Source organism: Anthonomus grandis, chromosome 7 (genome assembly GCF_022605725.1).
Source record: "Anthonomus grandis grandis chromosome 7, icAntGran1.3, whole genome shotgun sequence".
Lineage (NCBI taxonomy): Eukaryota > Metazoa > Arthropoda > Insecta > Coleoptera > Curculionidae > Anthonomus > Anthonomus grandis.
In genome coordinates this window covers 12,843,574-12,865,564 of record NC_065552.1, presented here as the reverse complement: position 1 = coordinate 12,865,564, position 21,991 = coordinate 12,843,574, and the positions used below count along the sequence as shown (strand labels likewise).

At 33.3% G+C, this 21,991-nt stretch overlaps 1 protein-coding gene and 1 long non-coding RNA gene across 3 annotated transcripts in view; both read right to left on the bottom strand.

The window, feature by feature from the left end:
• The window catches only part of LOC126738315 (LIM domain only protein 3-like), a 175,198-nt gene extending 153,555 nt beyond the window's left edge, over positions 1 to 21,643 (bottom strand). The window contains exon 1 of the mRNA XM_050443581.1: positions 21,529 to 21,643. Coding sequence (XP_050299538.1) covers positions 21,529 to 21,594 — 66 coding nt within the window. The 5' untranslated portion in view covers positions 21,595 to 21,643. The remainder of the gene's footprint in view (positions 1 to 21,528) is intronic.
• On the bottom strand, positions 4,007 to 12,263 carry LOC126738316 (uncharacterized). 2 transcript variants are annotated; one of them, XR_007661297.1, is made up of 3 exons: positions 12,083 to 12,263; positions 5,930 to 6,149; positions 4,007 to 5,003 (listed from the first exon to the last, which is right to left on the bottom strand). It is a non-coding gene; the product is annotated as an uncharacterized LOC126738316 (long non-coding RNA). The 2 variants fall into 2 exon arrangements; XR_007661296.1 differs by having other exon boundaries at positions 4,007 to 6,149.
• Positions 21,644 to 21,991: the final 348 nt, after the last annotated feature.

Below are 21,991 nucleotides of genomic sequence, written 5' to 3'. Positions count from 1 at the left end.
CTAAATTACTTGTAGCTACGACCTAAGTCCGGGAACAAATTGTTATTATTATTCTCTATTTTTATCTACGTTTTATTATTGTTATTATTATATATAGGTGTAATAAGTGATCACGTACAAGTAGTATACTACTACTTCTGTGATTATTGTTTATTTACTGGTAAATTGAAATGAATCATTTTGTAATATTTTTTTCTTTATTGTAAATAAACTGATTTATTATTATAGTCAGGTGTTTTTCCGGATGTTCGAAAAATGGGCACTATTATACTACTTCATAAATCGGGGTTTTTGGATGATGTAAATAGTTTTAGACCAGTTTCCCTTATTTCGAATGTATCCAAGATAATTGAAATGATTTTAAAATAAAGAGTAAATAACTTAAAAAAAAAATAAGATCTTATCCTTAAACCAATATGGGTTTCGGAAGAAGACGTGAGCCGATGATGCCATTATTAAGCTAACGGAACTGTATAAGGCATTGGATGCAAATAAACCAATTTTAGGTATATTTGTAGACCTAACAAAAACATTTGACACGGTAACCACTCAATACTTTTAAAAAAATTAAGAAGTTGCGGCATTTGGGGTGTAGCCAATAAAATTATCGATAGATAAAAAATAATAGAATAAATTTTCATGGCAAATTTTGCATTGCTCACCCTCCAGTGTACTATCGTGTGGAGTGTGGTATTAACAGAAATTCAAGTGAACTGACTGGCTGTAGTTCCTATAGGGACTTTCATTCGGTCGACTGGGATACCATTTTGGGATTTCCTATCGCAGTTTTACTGGGATACACTGTTAACGAATTTAGCGTTGAAGGATATATTAAATGTATTCTATAAAATTATGTATTGACTGCTTTGTTCCTTTGAAGAAATATTCCGTTAAAAAATTTCCATATTGATTTTCACTAGAGTTGAAAGAGTTAGAGTAGTTGCAAAGAAGAGGGCACACAAGAGATTTTTGAACTCACAACTGGATGCCGATTATCGTGCTTTTTCGGTTCTACGATCAAGATGTAAAATTTTAAAAGAACACTGCTATGGTGAATATGTATTTCTTACAGAGCAATCTCTTAGGAATAATCTACGAAATTTTTGGAAATTTGTAAACAATAAGAAAGGCGACAGTGCAGTCCCTCAAGAGATATTTTACCAAAACAGTAAATGCTCTTGTGGCATTGATATAGGCAATCTGTTCTCTAAGTATTTTTCTGAAATGCACCACCTAACTGGAACGATTCAGTATCTGTAAATCAAGATACAAATTATTTAAATATTTCTAAGTTAAGCATAACAATCTCTGAAGTTTATTTTGAGCTAAGTACATTGGATGCTTGCAAGGGTCCTGGCCCCGATGGGTTTCCTCCTATCTTCTTAAAGTATTGCAGCTTTATTATCTCAAGACCTTTGTTCATATTATCCAATTTATCCCTAAAGACAGGTGTTTTCCCTGACTTTTGGAAATCATGCTTGCTGACGCCCATCTTAAAGTCTAGTGACAGCAATCAGGTCAAGAATTATAGACCAATAAGTATCCTTAGTGCTATCCCAAAGTTTTTGAGAGAATTGTTAATGGTTTTTTGGTGCGTCATCTTGGTGTTGTAATTAATAACAGACAATTTGGTTTTATATCAGGGCAGTCTACTGAGCTGAATGTCCTCACTTTTACTGACTGTGTTATCCAGTCTTTTGAGGAGGGTTATCATGTACATGCAGTGTATATGGACTTCAATAAAGCTTTTGACCGCATCAATCATGCAATTTTGTTAAGCAAACTAAGCAACTCCGGCTTTAACGGTCCCCTATGTGGCTGAAAAGCTACTTATATAACTTAATTATTTTAATTCTAAATATTGTTATTATGTGAATTATCTAATTCTAAATCAGTATTGAGATATTTAACTTCATTATTTCATTGGTTTATATTCCTTATAGTATAGGTGTTGATTGACTGCAACTTAATTTACCTTGTATTCTATTTCATTTATCGCAGTGTTATATTCCGTTGTTTTAGCAACAGTTTATCTCGAGTCATTGTGAATGCGGCTTTATTTTGACATTTCTGTAAGTAAGACATGACTGGAATCTTTCATAATGTTTAACATTGGCATTTTTTAGACCGCATGACAGGACTCACTTTTCTTCTGGTTGCCGGTGGTTCAGTGCCTCGACAATTTTTGAGGCTCACTGCTCACCACATTTCCACAGGACTTTTATTTTGTTGCTTCTTAAAGTCCTGTGGATAACCGCCTTCCGGGATTTATTAGGCAGCTATGCCAGGGGTAAGTGTCAAGCATACTTGTGCCGCATGACAGGACTCACCTGTACTCTGGTTGGCGATGGTTCAGTGCCTCGACATTTTTGTAACCCGATTTTGGGAATTTTGAGGGCTCGCGGCTCATCACATTTCTACAGGACTTTTATTCTGTTGCTTCTTGTGTATCTTTAAAGTCCTGGGGATAACCGAATTGCGGGGTTTATTAGGCAACTATACCAGAGGTAAGTGTTCTTTTGTCAGCCTTTTTTTTTGCATAACATATAGTTTTTTTATTGTCATTGTCGTCCCTCACAGAAGGTGTCGGGGGCTCTCGACGACCTTAAGATGGTTTTACTAAAGCCACTGCTGTCAAACACCGGTGCAGACTACTAAGGAAATTCATTTTAATGTAAATTGTTTAAAATAAGATGTTATATTTTAAGTAACTATCATAATGGCGTGATGATTGTATTTTTTCCCTCCTGATTTTAAGTTTCTTTTTATAATATACTATGGTAGAAACTCTTAACAGTTTTTCTCAAAGGGTTTTTTCTACTTCTTTTCCTTCATCTTTTTTTTGTCAACATTTCGTTTTACTTCGTATTTTATCCAACGTCCAACCGCATCTACAAGCTGCTATAAGACTCTGCAGCGAACTATGGTAACTGTATTAGTTTTTTCTTAAATAAATTGTAACATTAAATATGTGTATGACTCTACCGACCACAACTACGGTCACTGACCTAAGAGTAACTCTTTTTTATTAATATTTCTCCTGTATCCTCTTGGTCTTATAGTGTTGGTCTTTGCAATTTTGTTTTCAAATTCTTGAATTCTTTCCTCCATTAAAGTTAAAATCAGCTTTTCCAATGAAAGTTTTCAGAATTTCTTCCTTTAATTATTTCTTGTTCACTAAAATATTTTCTTTCAATCTGAGAGAATTATCTCTTAGCTTTTCTCCAAGCTCACTTTTAAAATTAGCATTATTTTCTAAAATTTTTTTTTCGAATATGGCATAGTACTCTCTTAATATCGCAGAGTTTTCAAGCAATTCCTTTTTTCAACTTTCTTCCAGCTTCAAAGCGTTTGCCAGGAATTGTTTTTTTAAGCCCTGGAATATTTCACTTATATCGTTGGCACCAGCAAAAACAAAATTGTCCGGTCCCTAAATAATGCGTTATGAAACCACTCTCGTAAGTCTTTCTTTTCTTTTTTGTATTTCCTGTTATATCACAGTCCCTGTCCTCCAGCTCCCTTTTCAGCCCAGCAACTTTTAAATCCAATAAGTTTAGCATTTTTACACTTTACACCGATTTATTTTAGTCCACTATTATTTATTTTGTCCAGTTGACTGATGTCCAAATCACAGCCCACACCTATTCATTTTTATACTAAAGACTTTTTAATATTATTTTTAGGTAATACCGAGGGTAATACCTCTCAGTTTCCAACAGTTTTGCAGCAGCTTTTGAGTGGGCTTCAAGTACAACAGTTGATGGAACAATGTGATATGAATGAGGAGCTTGATGAGAACAGAGGTGAATATTAATGAATGATAAGAATTTTTTTTTATGATTCATGTTAAAATAGATGCTAAAAATTTTTTAAATTATTTTTACATAGGCTAATACCCCTATCCTACGTAAAAAAAAAAATTGCAGAACCGAGATTTATTTCTGAAATAAGGACCCCAGATGTGGCCACTCACATCAGGCATTAGAACTGAATTAAAACATTCAAAAATAGTAAAATAATTTATTTACACACTACGAAAAACGATCACTTACTACTACTTGACATATTTATGATCAATGTATTTATTTACAACTATTTATATCTGATTTAAATCTCGTGTCAATATTTCGAATTTTAGTCCACTGAACTGACTATTATTGGCGATGCGGCTTCTTATATACTCGGCAGAACGCTATTCCAGAACATTCTCGCTAACCTTCGAGACGTCTTGCGGTGTACCACTTGTGTCATTCCGGAATAGAACGAAAAATCAGGTAGTCTCTCAGTGTTTACAATATCGTAACAATATTATCGAATTTTAGGATCTGGGTCAAATTCTTATATTTAAAATTTTATAAGGACCAAAAAAAAAACAGCTTTTTTACATCCAGCATAATGGTATAATGTATAAAATTAATCATAGATTCTCACGGCAGCACATCAGATATAAGCGGGCCCTTATTCACCAAGTCCGAGATAATAAATCGTTACTTAACCATAATTCATATGTTAATCAGACATGGTAGATGCAGCCATGGCTTCACTCACTGTCCGCGACTAATTAGATTAAAAGGCAATTTCTAAGCTATTATATAAAAAAGATCGACGCAACACCCCGTAACGTTCTTTCAATGGAGTGGCGAGTAGCGCATAATACAGGGGTCCGTGGCAAAATCACCCTGATTTTTAATATGAACAGAGTTCCCACGATGACTGGTGGCTAAATCCACACCCTGATATTCGGGTTAATCCGGATTTGGTTAGTGTTGAAGAAAAGATAATGTAATTTTGTTTATTTATAGTTTTAAACATTTGGCATCGAAATTCTATTCAAATTAGGAAACAATGATATTTGTCATGGAAATAAAATTGTTTATTACCGATATGCGTCAATTATTCCAGTACTTGCGCTGTCACTTTATAGCCAGTGCTAGGTTTAATGTGATTGGTAAATTTTTGATTGATGTAGAATTCTCGTTTAGTGTTTTCTTAAGGATATTGAACTAGAAGTAGATGAAATAAAAACGCAATATAAGCACTATAGAACTCCAAGAAAAGATTTTAAGAAATTGAAGAAAAACCAAGATCGAAACACGTACAAGTAATTCACAAACAGTTTATGTAAAGACATATAAGATGAACAAAATCTAATGCCCAAATTTGTCGCTTTAAAGAGTAAATGTAAGTGCCTAAATTATAGTTTAAAATAATCTGTTATAAATTTTCCAAAAATAGGCTGGATTTTAAAGGAAACATTATAATAATACGGATCCAAAATAAGATCAGTTGTACTGCAAAGATGCTCTTTTTAGAAATAGGTTATGCAGAGAATTTTTTTGTAAAGTACATACTTGTTAGAAATTGTTTATGTATGATACCTTCTCAGCAGAGACCTATATGTTTATCATGTAGAAAATAGCCTTAAATTACAAAAATTATCGCACACACTTAATAAAAAATATTTAATAAAATAAGCTTCATTTTAAAGCATAAAAGAAGCGTTTAGTAACCCTGTCTACAGCCTCGCTTCTCGGCACACTGAAACGAAGAATTTGCAATCCATTTACACCATGTTAATTCACAGCTAATGAGAGACTGTATAATTATCCTAGAAGCAACTATTCAGTTTAACAAACTAAATAGGTACCATCAAAGCCACGACGGAAACGAGAAATCTGCTAAATTATCAGTGAAGAACAAATTAAAAATGAAAAAACAAATTAAAATATTCTGCGATATTGCAGGATGAATTTTCAAAGCAATAGTCAAAAACAAGCTTGAAAGAAAGTTCTACAGCTGGACATCAACACCAAGCAACGAAGAGGGAAAAGGACAAAAGCTCTGATTATACTTAGATTTGAAAAGCTGGGAAAACTAAGTTTTAGTTAAAGCGATAATAAAATAAGCTATATGTTTAATACCTGCATACCTTTACTACATTTCCTTTACTAATACTTTTAATAAATAAGTAAATATAGACTTTCTGCAGTAATAATAAAATATTACCATATTGTCCCCACAGGCACTTTCGTCTTAATTATTATCGGTTACCTTTTGCCATATAAACGGCGTACATATTTCCGTTTTCATTAAATTTGGACGCCCTTGCCGCTTAGGTGCGGTTGCTCGGCCAAGTGCATCTCATAATTCTGGAAAGTTTAAAACGGAATAAATTGGAAAAGTTAGTCCACTGAGTTTAATTACGCTAATTATTTATTATATTTTGTTCTTTTTGGCTAAAAAGCTAGGAATTTTAGGCGTAAATAATGATTATTCAAAGATTCATTGTTAAGACGGATCGTTTACAAAGCTTTTTTTTTAAGCTGCAAATATTATTGATTTATTTTTTAGAAATAATACTTTTTTTGAGATACAATTAGAATTAACCCAATTGCTAAAATTTATATACTACTTAACTTTATTTGCATAAAATTTTTTAAATTCCTAAAACATAATAGTTTAAGGCAGTAACAGTTCATTGTTTATCTAAAGGAGGAGTCAAGTTTTAAAAGTACAATTAAAACTATCTTTTGCTACCAAACCTTTTTTATAAATAAGCAAATTGAAATAAGCAACAACTTGGAACATTGAAAGCTAGAATTAGCATTGCCGTGGAACTATGGGCAGTTTGTTTGCTTGCAACATCTCTGATGCTATAATGTCAAATGCTTATGTAGAAATGGCAAAAAACAGTTTTTATTATTCTACGTTTATGACGACGGTTGGCTCTTGATATGATGTTATGTCAATATCGGTATTTACTTGTGAAAAGATCAGCTTAAATCGCCTTATTCCCATGGTGCGGCACAAACAGCACAAGTTTTTACCATCGTAACAGTTCACTCAAATGCGTCTTTTTTTCAACCAAAAACTAAAGCAAAAAAACAGAATTTCACAAATGCCGAATGTAAACACAAAGCCGTTTGTCAAGATGACATTTCGCAAGACGATATCAGCTTTTGCCTGCGGTGTTGCCATTTCAAATTTTTTAGTATTAACATTCTTATTCCTAAGTGGTTTTAGGAATAAGAATGTTAATATTTTTTTTGCTTTGAATTAGTTACTTTTTCTTTTAGAATAACATACAAGGGTGTTCATTTGAAAACTTCCCACCACGGATTTATCGAAAACCACTGTTTAAAAAAAAACGCCAAAATACGTCAAAAGTTTTGTCAAGGGGGACAACTTTCTAACCTAAAATTACTCCACCCCCTTTCACCCTCTGCCCCCCCAGGGTCATCACCTTAAAAATTTTAAATGGCAAGGGGTATCGAGTAATAGCTTGTTTAAAAGGTCTTTCGAAGTCTTTTATTTTGATGTTTGATTTTTTTAAATCGGTCGATTCGTTTTCGAGAAAATTAGAAAAATCTTTGTTTATCTTAATTTGTTCAGATAGAAAACAAAAACATGAAAATATCAGTTTTTATTTCAATAAGTGTTCAAAATGTTGCCCGTTAGGGTTTGCCAAATCTACAATTCGTTTATAATTTAAAACGGAAACTACCAAGAACCCGAAGATTAGACGTGGAAAAAACTAAATAACAACCTGATTTTTTTTAAAATCAACCTGATATCCTGGGCGAACTGTATTTATTGTTATACCTGCTTAGTTATTTATAGTTGCTAAAGAAAATAAAGAATTTATTTTGCCATCAGTTACATTTGTGACAGTCTTGGAATAGTGAAAATTTATTTGTTGAATTGAAGATTTTACTTCCAAAATGGTTTACACACAAACCGAAAGAATTTAAACTATTCTAATTTATGGTGCCCAAAATCAATGTGCTCGGCAAACTGCCGTCACGTTTAACGCCAGACATCCGGAGAAGATAACTACGCATAGGTATGTTTTGGAACTTGTTACTAAGTTTACTGAAACTGGATCTGTTGCAAATAAAAAACGTGATCATCGGCGAATTTTGGATGAAGCCGGTCAAGTTGAAGTTTTGGGTCATTTTGGAATAAATCCTAATACTTCATTACGCAAAATTGTTGCTGCCACTGGTATTTCATTAGGCTCTGTTCACATAGTTACCAAACTTCATAAATTTCATCCATTCAAAATGAAAATATTGCAAGAGTTAACCCAAGACGATTTTGATAGGCGAGTTAAGTTTTGTGAAAAAATGACTGAAGCGATTAATGATAATATTATTCATGTAAAGAATATCTGCTTCAGGGATGAATGCACATTTTATCTAAATGGATTTGTTAATAAGCACAACTGTAGATATTGGAGCAATGAAAATCCTCATGCATTTGTAGAAGAGCATCCTCTAGTACCCTCAAAAAATTAATGTATGGGTAGGCATTTTAGGAAATAAAGTGATTGGGCCATTATTTATTAACGGAAATTTAAATGGAGACGTTTGGGTAATTCGAGGATAGATGGCGCAGAAGGTGAGATGGCGCAGTAGTTTTACAGCGCCGCCGCTAAAGTTAAAGGGGAGCGGCTGTGCTCTGAGGTACTTCCGTTCATATCAGGCATGCCACCACACCGTTTATGTTTATCGGTTAAATGTCTACTTAAATATCAATGTTTACGTGATCCGTATAGTGCAAAAATATTTGTCAGAATTCCTTCTTTGTGCTAGTGAGGTTTAAATTTAACAATAATTTGATTCACAATATCGTGTCAAGTAAGTAAAACATTTAAGTTTTGTTATATAACCTCAAAATAGCGCATATTTAAAAACGTGTTTAGTTTTTGAGGTGCGCCATCTCTAGTCTCACAATGAGGATAGATGGTTCACTTATTTTTGAGGTGAGATGGCTCATTAATATTTATTTTTCTTTTCAGTATGCCCACCAAATACAAGCGTACTGGAAGTTGTTCCAGGGCTAGTTGGACTGAACAACAGTTAGCCGACGTCATTCAAGCCGTTAATGAAAATAGAATGGGAGTTAATGAGGCTGCTCGTAATTTTGGGGTATCGGCAACCACTCTACGAAGAAGAAAATTGGCAGACAATATAAAGAAAGGTCCTCTTGGACCCACCTCCACGTTAGGCGAACCTGCTGAAAAAAAGTTGGCCACACATATCCTAAAACTTCAAAAAAATGGATTTTCTCCTACTCGAACTGATGTGCGAAGTATGGCGTTTAGATTGGCCGAACAGCTGGGTATTAAACATAATTTTAATAAGAAATTGAGATTAGCTGGTTATCCGTGGCTGCAGTTAGTTCTGTAGAGAAACTCAAGGCTGTCAGTGAGAAAAGCAGAAGGGATCTCCATTAATCGATCCTTGGGTATGAACAAAAAAGATGTTGGGACTTACTTTCAGCTGCTAGAAAATACTATGACCGAGAATGATCTTATGAATAAACCTGGACACATCTACAATATGGATGAGACGGGTTTACAACAATAATAGGCCGGGGCATGTTATTGTTAAGAAAGGATCTAAAAACATCGCAAGTATCAGCTCCAGTGAAAAGGGAGAAACCATTACGGTTATAGCCTGTTGTAATGCAGAAGGCGTTTTTCTTCCCCCAACCTGCGTCATGAAAGGAAAAAACAAAAAGCAAGAGTTCGAGGATGGGATGCCTCCGGGATCCTTGGTTTATATGTCAGAAAGATCGGCTTATGTCAACAGTGACATATTTTTTCAGTGGCTCAAAGATCAGTTCGTTCCGATAAAGCTGATAGGGACAGTTTTGTTACTGCTTGATGGTCATGCTTCACACTGCAATAACGTTGAGATGCTAGAATACTGTATTGAACACAACATCATACTGCTTTGCTTGCCAAGTCATACGACGCAATTTTTACAACCACTAGATAGATGTTTTTTTAGATCGTTAAAATTAAACTACTACTTAGCTTGCAGTTTATATATTAAAAATAATCCAGGACGAAAGCTCACTAGATTACAATTTGGAAAGTTACTTGCTGAAGGATGGAACAAGTCTGCAACTGTAAATTATGGAACTTCAACATTCAAGGCTACGGAAATTATGCCATTTAATCCTTCTGCTATCCCAGATGACACCTATTTGACTGAAAATAGTATCGTACTTGAGGCTCCCGATGCAGGTGAAAATAAAATTCCAGATGGTATTTCTCAAAGTTTTACCAAAGCTTTATCTGATGATAATCAACAACCTTGCTGGAGTTGGCAGACTGAAGATGATTCTGTACCAGAAAAACAAAATGAATCGGTTACAGAAACTAATGCAAATACTCCCGTCAAAAGTACCTCTGGAAAAATGTTAGATATAATCTCACCCGTTCCAGTTGTTTCCGCTAACATTAATTCGGTTCGCAAAAGGAGCAAGCAGCTGGCGGAAATTTTAACTACAGAGACAAGAATTGGCAAAAAAAAAGAACAAAGCGTCTAAAAAAACACAGAAAGAAATAAAGACCAGTAAATTAAAACCAATTTTGAAGAAGCCAAAAGTGACCAAAAAGAAAATTGAGAAAGCTGCCAAAAGCGACTCATCCTCAGACGAAGATCTAGAGCCATCGACATTGGATGACTCTTCAGATGATATGGACGACGATGACTAAGCTTGCACCGGTTGTGGCGAAATATATTCCCAAACCACAAAATCTGACAACTGGGTTAATTGCTTGCGTTGCTCTAAATGGTTTCACGATTCCTGCTCCAAGTTTCTGAACTTTTGCCACGACTGTGGTGTGGTTGTATGCAAAACAAAGTGACATTTTGGCCAAAACACCTATTTTTTCGTTGCGCCATCTCACCTCAGCACCGTGGGGGAGATGGTTTTTGTAAACTATTTTTATTTTTTTTGTGAATTATTAGATTTATTTTTTAATGCATTTAATTGATTAATACATGTTTCTAAACTTAATAAAGATTCGTTAAGAAAATGAACAGTGATTCTAATTCAACATATAGAAATGTTACCATGACACTTTAAAACCTGGGCCATCTATCCTGGAATTACCCTATTTGGATATGTTGGAAAATACCATCAATCCGCTTATCACTGAATCCATTGAAAACCAAATCGATGATGATGAAAACCCTATACTTGATGACACTAAAATATATTTCCAGCAAGACGGCGCTCTTCCTCACTATATCCTTCCCGTTCGGCAATGGTTAGACGACGAGTTTCCAGATAAATGGATAGGGCGAAGGGGGCCTATAGAATGGCCTGCTAGATCTCCTGATATAACGCCGTTAGACTTTTTTCTATGGGATCATTTGAAATCTATTGTGTTTTCTCCCCAACCTGAAAGTTTGGATGAACTTCGTCAACGCATCATCGACAGCTGCCATAATATCCCACAACATGTTTTTGAAAATGTCCGTCAGGAATTTAAACATCGCCTATATCATTGTTTGGCCAAAAACGGGCAACATTTTGAACACTTATTGAAATAAAAACTGATATTTTCATGTTTTTGTTTTCTATTTGAACAAATTAAGATAAACAAAGATTTTTCTAATTTTCTCGAAAACGAATCGACCGATTTAAAAAAATTAAATGTCAAAATAAAAGACCTTTTAAACAAGCTATTACTTGATATTCCTTGCCATTTAAAATTTTTAAGGGGATGACCCTGGGGGGCAATGGGTGAAAGGGGGTGAACTAATTTTAGGTTAGAAAAATGTCCCCCTTGACAAACCTTTTGACGTATTTCGGCGTTTTTTTTTTAAATAGTGGTTTTCGATAATTCCGTGGTGGGAAGTTTTCAAATGAATACCTTGTATATCTATTTCTACTTTTTATTTTTAATCCAAAAACTAACATCAATAAGTTTAATTAACAATATAAAAAACATTTTTATATGTGTTAATTATAGCTGAAAATTTCCTCTTTTGAAAATGCGTGTAAACTTGACAAAAGAGAATCGATGAATATGTTTGCAAACAAAACACCCCCCTTGCTCCTGTGCATATGTTGAAGTTAAACAAAGTTGTTGTTTACTAATTCTAGCCTTTCAGTGTTCTAAGAGTTGAAAAATGTTGAAAATTTGGCTGAAAAAAATGGCTGAAAATTTCAATCTTATAATAAGATAGAGATTTCAAAATCTTTCCGTCAATTCTAAAAAGCTCCGCAATAAACCTTTTTATGGCTATAGAAAAAAGTACCATGATGAGGTATCTACCGTTGTGCGGTTTCAGGTTCGAATCCTGGCTTGGACTTGTTTGTTTATGTTTGTTTCAGTCAAACGAGTGTCAGTCACTGGACGGCAGCCGATAAAACAACTTGAGTCCATTCGTGGCTCTCATGTTAAACTGTGGGTCCATAGAAAGCAAGCAAATATACTATGGGCTTGTACAAGATTTCCCTTGCAATATACCACTAATTTTGTCACTCTTGATTTTATATTTTAATTTAAACTAACACTCTTCAGTTAAGGTCTCTGAGCCTCTTCTAGTTACACTGCTCTAAACCAAGACTTTGTAGAATGTACTAACTGATATTTGTATTGTAGAGACAACCCATAAAATTGTAAGAAAACCAAATAAAATATAAAATTTCTGTCCAAGCAATTCACTAAATAGCGTGAACGGCCATTCTCCCTTTGCTACGACACATATCCTTGTAAAACTCGCATTAAAATGGTAATTCTAATTAAAAACGGATAGCGCAATTCAAAATAAACTTTTTAACTTTAATTAAAATGGGCGCAATTTAAATTTAAATGATTTACAGAATATACCCTCGGATTATCGTTTAAGTGCCATTGTATAACTCTCACTTTTCTAGTTTTTGGGGGCTTGATTTTATGTATATTGACTATGTACTTGTGACTTGATTTATGTACTTGACTTTAGCAAAGATTTTATTTAATAGTTTTAATAAAGAAAAAGCAACAATTAGAACAATTGCTAGAGCCAATGGTTATGACGATAGGATTATTGATTAGCTAATTAGAAGATATCGGGTATAGTTAATATCAAAAACTCTTAAACATTTAAAAAATATGAAAATAAATAAACTTTCATTGCAATACTAGATAATCCGATCTTGACAAAGGTTTTAATAGCGTTTTTAAAGTCTTAATTCTAAGAATGGTCTACGAAAGTTCGATGAAGTTACGAAATCATTAAGGAAACTCAAAATATAAAATAAAAAGCAATGAAAAATCCGGGATCTATGAGATTACTTGTAACAATTGTGATAAGAAGTACATAGAGCAAACCAGAAGATCAAATAATGTCAGATTTAAAGAACATGTAGTTCATTTGAAATATGGAAGAATTAAGTCAAGATTGGCTAAATATGTTTTAAATACTGGTCCTTTTGTAGGGATAGACAACTTAAGCCAGTTAATAACAAGCATAAAGGACCAATCCCTTATTGTCCGTTGTATAGTTTAGTTAGTGTTTAAGATTCGTTTGGCCATGCTTTATTGAATTTTTTGCTGTATTGGTTATATCACCTATATCTTTAGTATATAAGGCCACTTGTAAGTAGTTTTAGTAAACTAAAGTTTAATCTTCTCCCGAAGATATCTAACATCGTTAGCGAAACACGTATCGAGAATAAATTAAAGAGTTTTAATGTTGGTCATTTTGACGGTGCCATTTCTATTTAAAAAGATGTTAAATACCTTAAAATACTGTGAAATCTAATAGAAGTAAGGATTACCATGTTGTAAAATTTCTAATACAATATTGTTTTGTTATAGTTCTATTTACCGATATTCTATTTTGCGGATTTATATTTAATACAGCTTTAGTTTATAAACTTTTTTTATTTTAATAATTTTAATAAATTAGAAAAAAATATTTACGTTGGGCTTTCTAATTTTAAATTTTTATTCGAGTAAAAAGCTTTTTTACTAAAAATCCAAAACATTTTATGCCCTTAGGGAAAATTTAAATTTAATGAATATACAGGTTGGGAAAGTGGACATTACGCATTGTCAGATGCACGCATGTCATGCAGTATTAACACTTCCGTCTTGTCGATGAGCCGCCGCCTCCGGTTTTCGTATTATATATTATAAGTTTTCTTATATATTTGTTACGTGTTTGTTGTTTTTAATTTTTATAGAATTACAATAACATCAGCCTTATTTTTCTGTGTCACTGCACTGATGAATTTTTGAGCGCTATTATTCTCTTCCCAACTTACCTATTATGGCTATCTTTACTTCTTCTGATATAGTTTGAATTATTAAATAGTTTTTATAGGGGCAATTCGACAGTACAATATAAGGAGAGGTTTTCATTTAAATTTGTAAATAGACCGACTTCTTGTGAAAAACCAATTTTAATTTTAAGATATCCTTTCATCAAGATTGTCAGAAATGCCACACTAAAGTGCAGGAATCTTTCATTAAATGGGTACGAGCAGAAACGACTGGAAAAAATGGTTTGTAGTACCTTAGATGTGGATTCAATACGATCAAGTAGAAGTTTTAAATATTCTCAAATCAATTTTCCGTTGCCCGATATCGTTCCCGAAAAAAGCGAACATCGTATCCTCGAAATAATTGAATGTTTATGCTGGTTTTATACGTAACCGCAATATAGGCTCATTTTTTATTGATGATATCCCCAAAAATATTTTGAGTTGATGCGAAAAAACTCCCCAGGTTTAAACCTGAGATCAGTTTGTTTTTAACAAGACGGCAGTCCTGCTCATAATGCGGTTATGGTAAAAAACTTTTAATAAAACCTTTCCTAGCTTTTTGGTTAGTAGGTATGGCGATATTAAATGGCCTCCTAGACCTCCAAGCTTGTCCCGAAATTAATTTTATTGCTTGGGCTATCTAAGAGACCATTTATAAACACGAATTTAGTAGGGCAACAAATTTAGAGAATTGAGAGAAGAAATTGTTAAATATGCTAATTACATTTGACCAGAAACTCTTTTGGTAGTACAAAATGGTATTTATGATAGGTTAATTTATTGTTTAGCCAAGGAATAAGGTCTCTTTGAGTCTTTTAACAAGTAAATAAGTATTTTAACAAGTAAACAAGTCCAAATGATGTTTGTTATTTGTAGTAGTACTTTGTTATCAGTTCTTATCATATTTTTTTTCATGCGAATAAAGTTAAAATTATGCCACACAGTTTTTCAAATGAAGGCTTATCGACGTGTTATAAGGAATTGCAACAAAACACAGTGGCTGCAGCTTATTTTTATATCCAAAGATTTCCCCGTAGGTATTATCCGAGGCATGAGACCTTTTTACGTGTGGCAGCTAGGCAGAGTAACTGATAATTTGCGGCTAAGATCAGGGCAATATGGGAGAGCCATTAGACCTAGGCAAATTTTGAATCTGAAGTAAGTGATTTTAAATGTCACCAAAAAAGATCCTGAAATAAGCACTAGAATAATTGCAAGGCAATTTGGAATATCACAACCACAATTTGGCGAATTTTAAGGCATGAATTACTGTATCCATTTCAGGTGCAACTGATAAACGTCTTACTTTGTATGGATAATGCACCTCGAGTAAACTTTTGGGAGTGGTTGTTACATCAGCAGCAGTTAAACCCAAATTTTTCCATGAACATTTTAGTTACGGATGAAGCAATTTTCACGCGCAATGGCATTCAAAGTTTTTGCTACACACTTTCAACAACGATGTTCAGTGTATGTGTAGGCTGGAATTGTGAACGGAATACGTATTGGCCCTTCCATTTTGGATATTTTCCTAACTAGTGCTCTTAATTTACAATGCGTGCGACATAACTTACCGCTTCTTGAAGAAGTTCTTCTTAACGCTGTCTAATGTTAAGAAGTTTTTGTTTATTTTGTGGTTTCTTCACGGTGGTGCTCCACCAAGGATTTGCTCGAACGATCAATAAGCCGAGATGGTCCAGTTGGATGGCCTTCCCGATCACCTGACCTTAATCCGCTTGACTTTTATTTTTGTTTATTTTCACCTAAAATCTATGGCGTATGCAACCGAAGCTGACAATGAACAAGAATTAAGAAATCGGATACATGCTGGCTCTGAGGAAATTTAACTACATGCTCGCTTACACGATGCGTGTAGCGATGTCGCAACTAGTAGATTAGGTGAGCTCAATTATGTATTGAAAATCAAGGAAGGATTAATCAAGGAACTTCAAACTCTTAATTTCGTAGATTTTCGTTTTTTTGCTTTTATTTTCAAATAGTTTTTATCTCCGTAAATAAAAATATTTTAATAAGTTTTTTTTTCATTATTAATCGACTTCTAATTAAGTCCCTTTATCGCGATTTTATTAGGCAAATTAATTTTTGTTTTTTAAAAAATAGATTACAAACCTTTAAGTTACAGTGTTGTGCATCACGAAAAATGTAGGAATTTAGTTTAAAAAAAAAATAACTCATCCGATCTGAAACTTCGTACGGAGAGTTTTAGAGTCAAATTAGAAGTTTCCTCTTCTTACTTTTTTTGTTACAATCGAGGACACTTCTCAGTTCTCATAAGAGCATAAAACAAAATCCCACTTGTGAGGGAAAAAAGAAACTACTAACCTTGCTAAATGGATTGTGGAGTTCTTAAGCCTGCACCAAATTTTGTTTTAAATATTTGTAATAATATTTATGTCCCACAATATACCAGTACTAGTCGAAGCGCATATTCAATTTTACAAGGTTAAATAAATATTTCAAGAATTCTAAACAATGGTTTTTGCTAAATTACTTTAAGAAATCCAGAAAACCAGAAATTACTTTTAGAACTAGAAAAATTAATTATTTGCTTTTTCTATAATAGATTTTTTAAGGTTAAAAATGCTAGGATACTAAAGCTTAGGATTTTACATCATATTAAATTCAAATTAAATTATATTTAAATTTAAATTATTTAAATGACTTTTAATTCTGATAATGACTTCTACCCACGACGTCACAATCTATATTCTCAAATCAAATAAACATTCAAATGTAAACAGTTCACATTAGTATGCACCATAGGTGTTCACTGACTAAAAAAAACTAAACGGGTACATCCATAAAAAGGGCGTGAAAACCTAAGATTTTAATATAGCAATTATTGTATATTGAGGTTTGCGATACTTGGCCTTACGTCAATGTTAAAAATGATGGTCGCAATTCATAGTATTAAAGATTGCGATGATTAAGCCGTTTCGTTCGTTGGCGTACATAAGTCAGGAAATTGACGCCTGCCATTTATAATATTAACGTTCATGATGATAAAATTCTATGGTCACTGTACGTAAGTTATGATGGTTTATTTAACCCTTTCAAGGCATATTTTTAAATTTTAAAGCTATTTCATTTAAAGCTGAAAAAATGAAGTGATAAGATCTCAAAAACATTAAAAATAACCCAGATAATTTTTCCATTTGGAGAAAAAGGAATTAGTAGGTGGTAATTATCACCATGATACCACCGAGCACTAAAATTATACAATGCAGATATGTCTGAAACATATATTTAATTAAAATAATGCTATAAAAAGGAGTTTAAACTAAAAACATACAACTTATTTACTATGATATTTTTCAAAGCAATTTTTTTGTCAGTGAGACACAAACCGACACTGCACGACCATCGTGTACGGTGTTATTCCGCTTTTGTGCTGCAAAATGAACATCTTCTCGAAGATGAATGTTTTGGCATATGATGAAGTTGGATCCATTATTTAATGTTAGTTAACTTCATTACTTATACCTATTATCTCGATTTAACTTAAATTATAGTTTATTCATGATTTTCTTAATACTTCTGACTTATTGCGTTTTAACAAAATACGATTACTAACTTATTTAGCAATTGTTTCGACTTGTTAAAAATTTGGAAATTAGAGCATATATAACATAAATGATTTTTTTAATATTGTAACGCCAGGAGCATTCCTTTCTGGAACAGACTTACTCCAGAAATACTCTTTAATGTCAGGAACACATTTTTCATTGACAACGTTAAAACTTTAATCAGACTCGCGTTGACTGTCGTTAAATTGTTTCCAAGATAAACAATAACGGAACAATTATGAAATGTTTAGAATTTTCTACGTTGTTTTTGCTGGAGACTAATAATTTCAAGAGAATACTGATAGTCAAAGCAAGCAAGAATACAAATTCTAGAAAATTTAAAAGAAAAGGATTTTAAATAATATAACCTTGATGACCTAAATTGGGGTCCAAATGACAAAAACTAAACACTACAGGTAAAAATAATATACTAAATGTAACTAGAGTCCAAAATAAATTTGACTAATCAACTTAAATTACAAAACACTAGTAAAACAGTACAAATACTATGAACATTTGAAAGGCAAACTTGAAAGGATATGATAAACACTTAAAACAAGGAGAGAATATTGGCATACGCCAATCTGAAGTAGCGGCAGTCATATAAAATGCTAATAAAATTCGTCATTCAAGCGGTTATTCCTATATGTTTAGAAAGCCTCTTTGAAGTATCTTCTGCCAATTTGACCATGAACCAGTGTAGTAAATTGTGACGTCTTATTGAAGAAAATTAAAATTCGTTTTCCTTGCACGATAATGACCTGTCAAGCACTGATTTGCTATAGCATTGAATTAACTCTGGAGATAATGCTGCGATAAAACCAGCATGATGAAGGATTCCGATAGCTTAACAAGGTCAAGTTCAAAAAATGAGGACAAAAAGAGTGATAGAACCATCCCAGCGTGCTTGGACATCTCTAGTTTTACTAATAAAGAAAAAGGACGGGTCTGCCAGATTTTGTGTAGACTATCGACGACTAAATAACAAAGAAAGACAGCTATTAAACTTTAGCAAATATCTGTTATGAAGCTTTTTGGGCCTTTGTAGCTATTACAGAAGATTTGTAAGAAATTTCTCTAACCTTGCAAAACCTCTACTTAAGGTCACGGAGGACAGAATATTTACTTGATCAGCAGATTATGAAGAAGTATTTCAAGGGCTAGAAAGAGCACTGCACACATCTCCAATTTTAAAGTATTCCATTCCTGAACAAGCTTTTTGGATACAGGTGTAAGCAATGTTGAAATTGGAGCCGTCCTTTCATAAAAATATGAAGACAGCAAGCAAGTGATAGCTTATTTCAGTAAAATGTTATAAGAGCTATTAAACATTTCTACAAATATTTGTATGGTTGACGATTTATCCTTAGGACTGACCTTGCTTGTCTGAAAGAGCTGTTTTAGTTCAAAAAGCCTGAAGGAGAAACAACAAAGTGGCTTCAACGATTACAAGATAATGACTTTACAATAGAATATAGGAAAAGCGAAAATCACCAGAACGCCGACGCTTTTAAACATGTCAACTATGTCTTTAAACGAAATCGAAACAACATCCAGAGATATTTACTTACCACCGTATAGGCTTTAATAGTCCTGAAGATTAAAATGCAGCGACTTTAATCTCGGTGTCATAATCTCTCAAGCGACTCAGTATTTAGGATATTTATGAACTGAGGTCTCGAGAAATGTTAAATATTCTTTCCATAATGGAAAGTTATATTAAGTAAAAGAACGGTTTTACTGGCTAAACAGTCAGGAAGATATTGAAGTGTGTGTAGTGCCGACAGTGTGAGCTATGTCCGTGAAGCAAGGGCTCAAGAATCCAGACCAGAGAAAAAATAATGCAGTTTCTTATTGATGCACTCTTTAAATGAATTATCATAGAGATAGCAGGACTTTTTTGTACAAGTAGCTCCGGTAATCGATAGGCTCTTGTTGCTATTAATGAATTTAATCTGGCCCGAAATTAAGTCTAATCCAAACTAAAAAGCACCACTGTATATGGAATACTATTCCAGAACTGGATATGTCTATTTGGTTAAGACCAAGGAAGGAGCCACGAATATTCTAAGAAGTTGTCCAGTTGCTGGGAATCAATAACACCTCCTACACCCTCCCCAGCCTGATGAAATGGTTGAATGACGTAATAGCATATTTGAAATCTATTGGAGTGGTAAAGTATAAGCAGAGAAAACTGGTATAGCACCATTTCTATTTTCCTATCGTTCTTCTCTCCACAAGTCTACTGGAAAAAGCCTGGAAAAAGTTATCTTCGGTGATGATTCGTCTACCTTTGGACATTATTACTGGGAGATCCCATAAGGCTTAAACCCTTGAGGAGTACGTCGCCCAATTACTTGTTCGTGGACTATTTACAAATAGTCCACAAACAAGGATTTCACCTAGAAAGTAACAGAATGAAGTCAGGCATATGATACAGTCCTATGGTTAGAGGCTTTGGTGTGAGACTTAAATTACGAAACAGTTTTACCACCAACCAAAAGTCTTTATTTGACTCTTGAGCCGTGTTCCTCTAACGATGGTAGCATCTTCGAACGAAGATTAAAACTAAATTTAAACTACTTGCAAGTGCCCTTATATACTGAAAATGTAATTAATGGAGCCGAAAATGCAATAATGCTTGACCGAACAAATCTTAGATACTAACTAAACTAAACAATTGACTATGAGGGATTGGGACTTTTATCCCTGTTGAGAATGTTTTTTTGATTTTTGAATATTGCTTAATTTTCGTATCGATCTAATTTTCTATTAAATTAATTGGTTTAAGTTATTTGTCTATCCCATAAATGTGACCAGTATACAGTACATGTTCAGCCAAACTTGACTTTGACTTTTTACCTTTCATATTTCACATGAGCTACATGGTCTTTAAATCTGACATTAATTGATCTTTTGGTTTGTCCTATGTACGATAAGAAGTACAGTCGTTTTAATAATTAATTAATTATTTTATTAATTAATCTCATCGATCCTGGACATTTCACTGGTCTTTTTTTTGGAGTTTTCTCAAAGATGTCCTACCTTGGTCAAACTTTGATATACCATTCTTTCTAAGAAAACCCTATCAAAGCTCTTTCAAAACCGCATCAAAGACTCTTGTTAAGATAGGATTATATGAGATTGCAACGAAAGTTTGATTATTTTCATTTTTTTTGGAATATGGTAGAGATTTTAAGTTTTAATTTTAAACCTATATCTTTTAATCAGCTTATCAATAATCTCATCGTCATAACCAATGACCCTAGCAATTGTTTAAATTGTTGGTTTTTCTTTGTTAAATCTGTTATTACTTAAAGGAAATGAGACCAAACGATGTACAAGGAAATGCATGCTAGCCATTTTGAGTTGAAAGCAATGGTTAGTCACCAATTATGTATCCAAAAGTGTCTTTTTTGTAAATATCAAATTCTAACTGATTATTATTTTCGATAACAAGAGTATCTAGGAATGGAAGTTATAGTATGTATAGTATAAATTTAATAGATGTCGAAAACAGTTATTGAGTTGTACAAAATTATTAATATTACATTTGTTTTTGTCGAACAAGGCAAAGACATCAAATTATATTAACTAAAATCATGGAAAGTATTAGAATATATTTTTTTGTTTAACACGGTTCTTGAAGAGCTTTGCTAGAAAGAGAGAGGCAAGTACCCATAGCTGTACCTTCTAGTTGTTCATAAAACGAGTTTTTGTATTGAAAAATATTTTGTGACATGCAAAGTTTTGTTAATCTAATTATTTATTGGATATTAGTAATGACAGTCATCTTATAATAATAAGATGAATTTAGGTTATTTAGGTCCCGAATTCAGATAATTTAAATCCCTCAATTGTCTAGAATTCATATACTTACTTGATTGCTTTCACCGTGCTTATTCTCTTGAGATTGTTGGTCTCCATCAACAATATCCATCTCCATATAAACTATTTCTAATTTATTCCACGGATCTTTTAAAGGGACCGCGTTTCGTGACATTTTGGTCAGATTAATTAGTTTTGTTGTTTACCTTGGAAACAATTGAACGACAGTCTAAGCGAGTCAGGTTAGAGTTTTTGACGTTGTCGATAAAGGTAAGTTCCTGACATAAAAATGTATCCCTGGAGTAAGCGCGTTTCACAAAAGAGTGTTGCTAAATTTCGTTTCAATTTTAATATAATATTTTGCAGTTTTTTATATTATATTAACTTTTGACCAACGCTCTCATAAAAACCATCGTCCGCTCGATTACCTAGCCACACCCAAACCTAATTATAAAAAAGATCCGATTATAAATAGCGATCGGACCAAAAGTGGCACCGCTTTTCGCCACGTGACC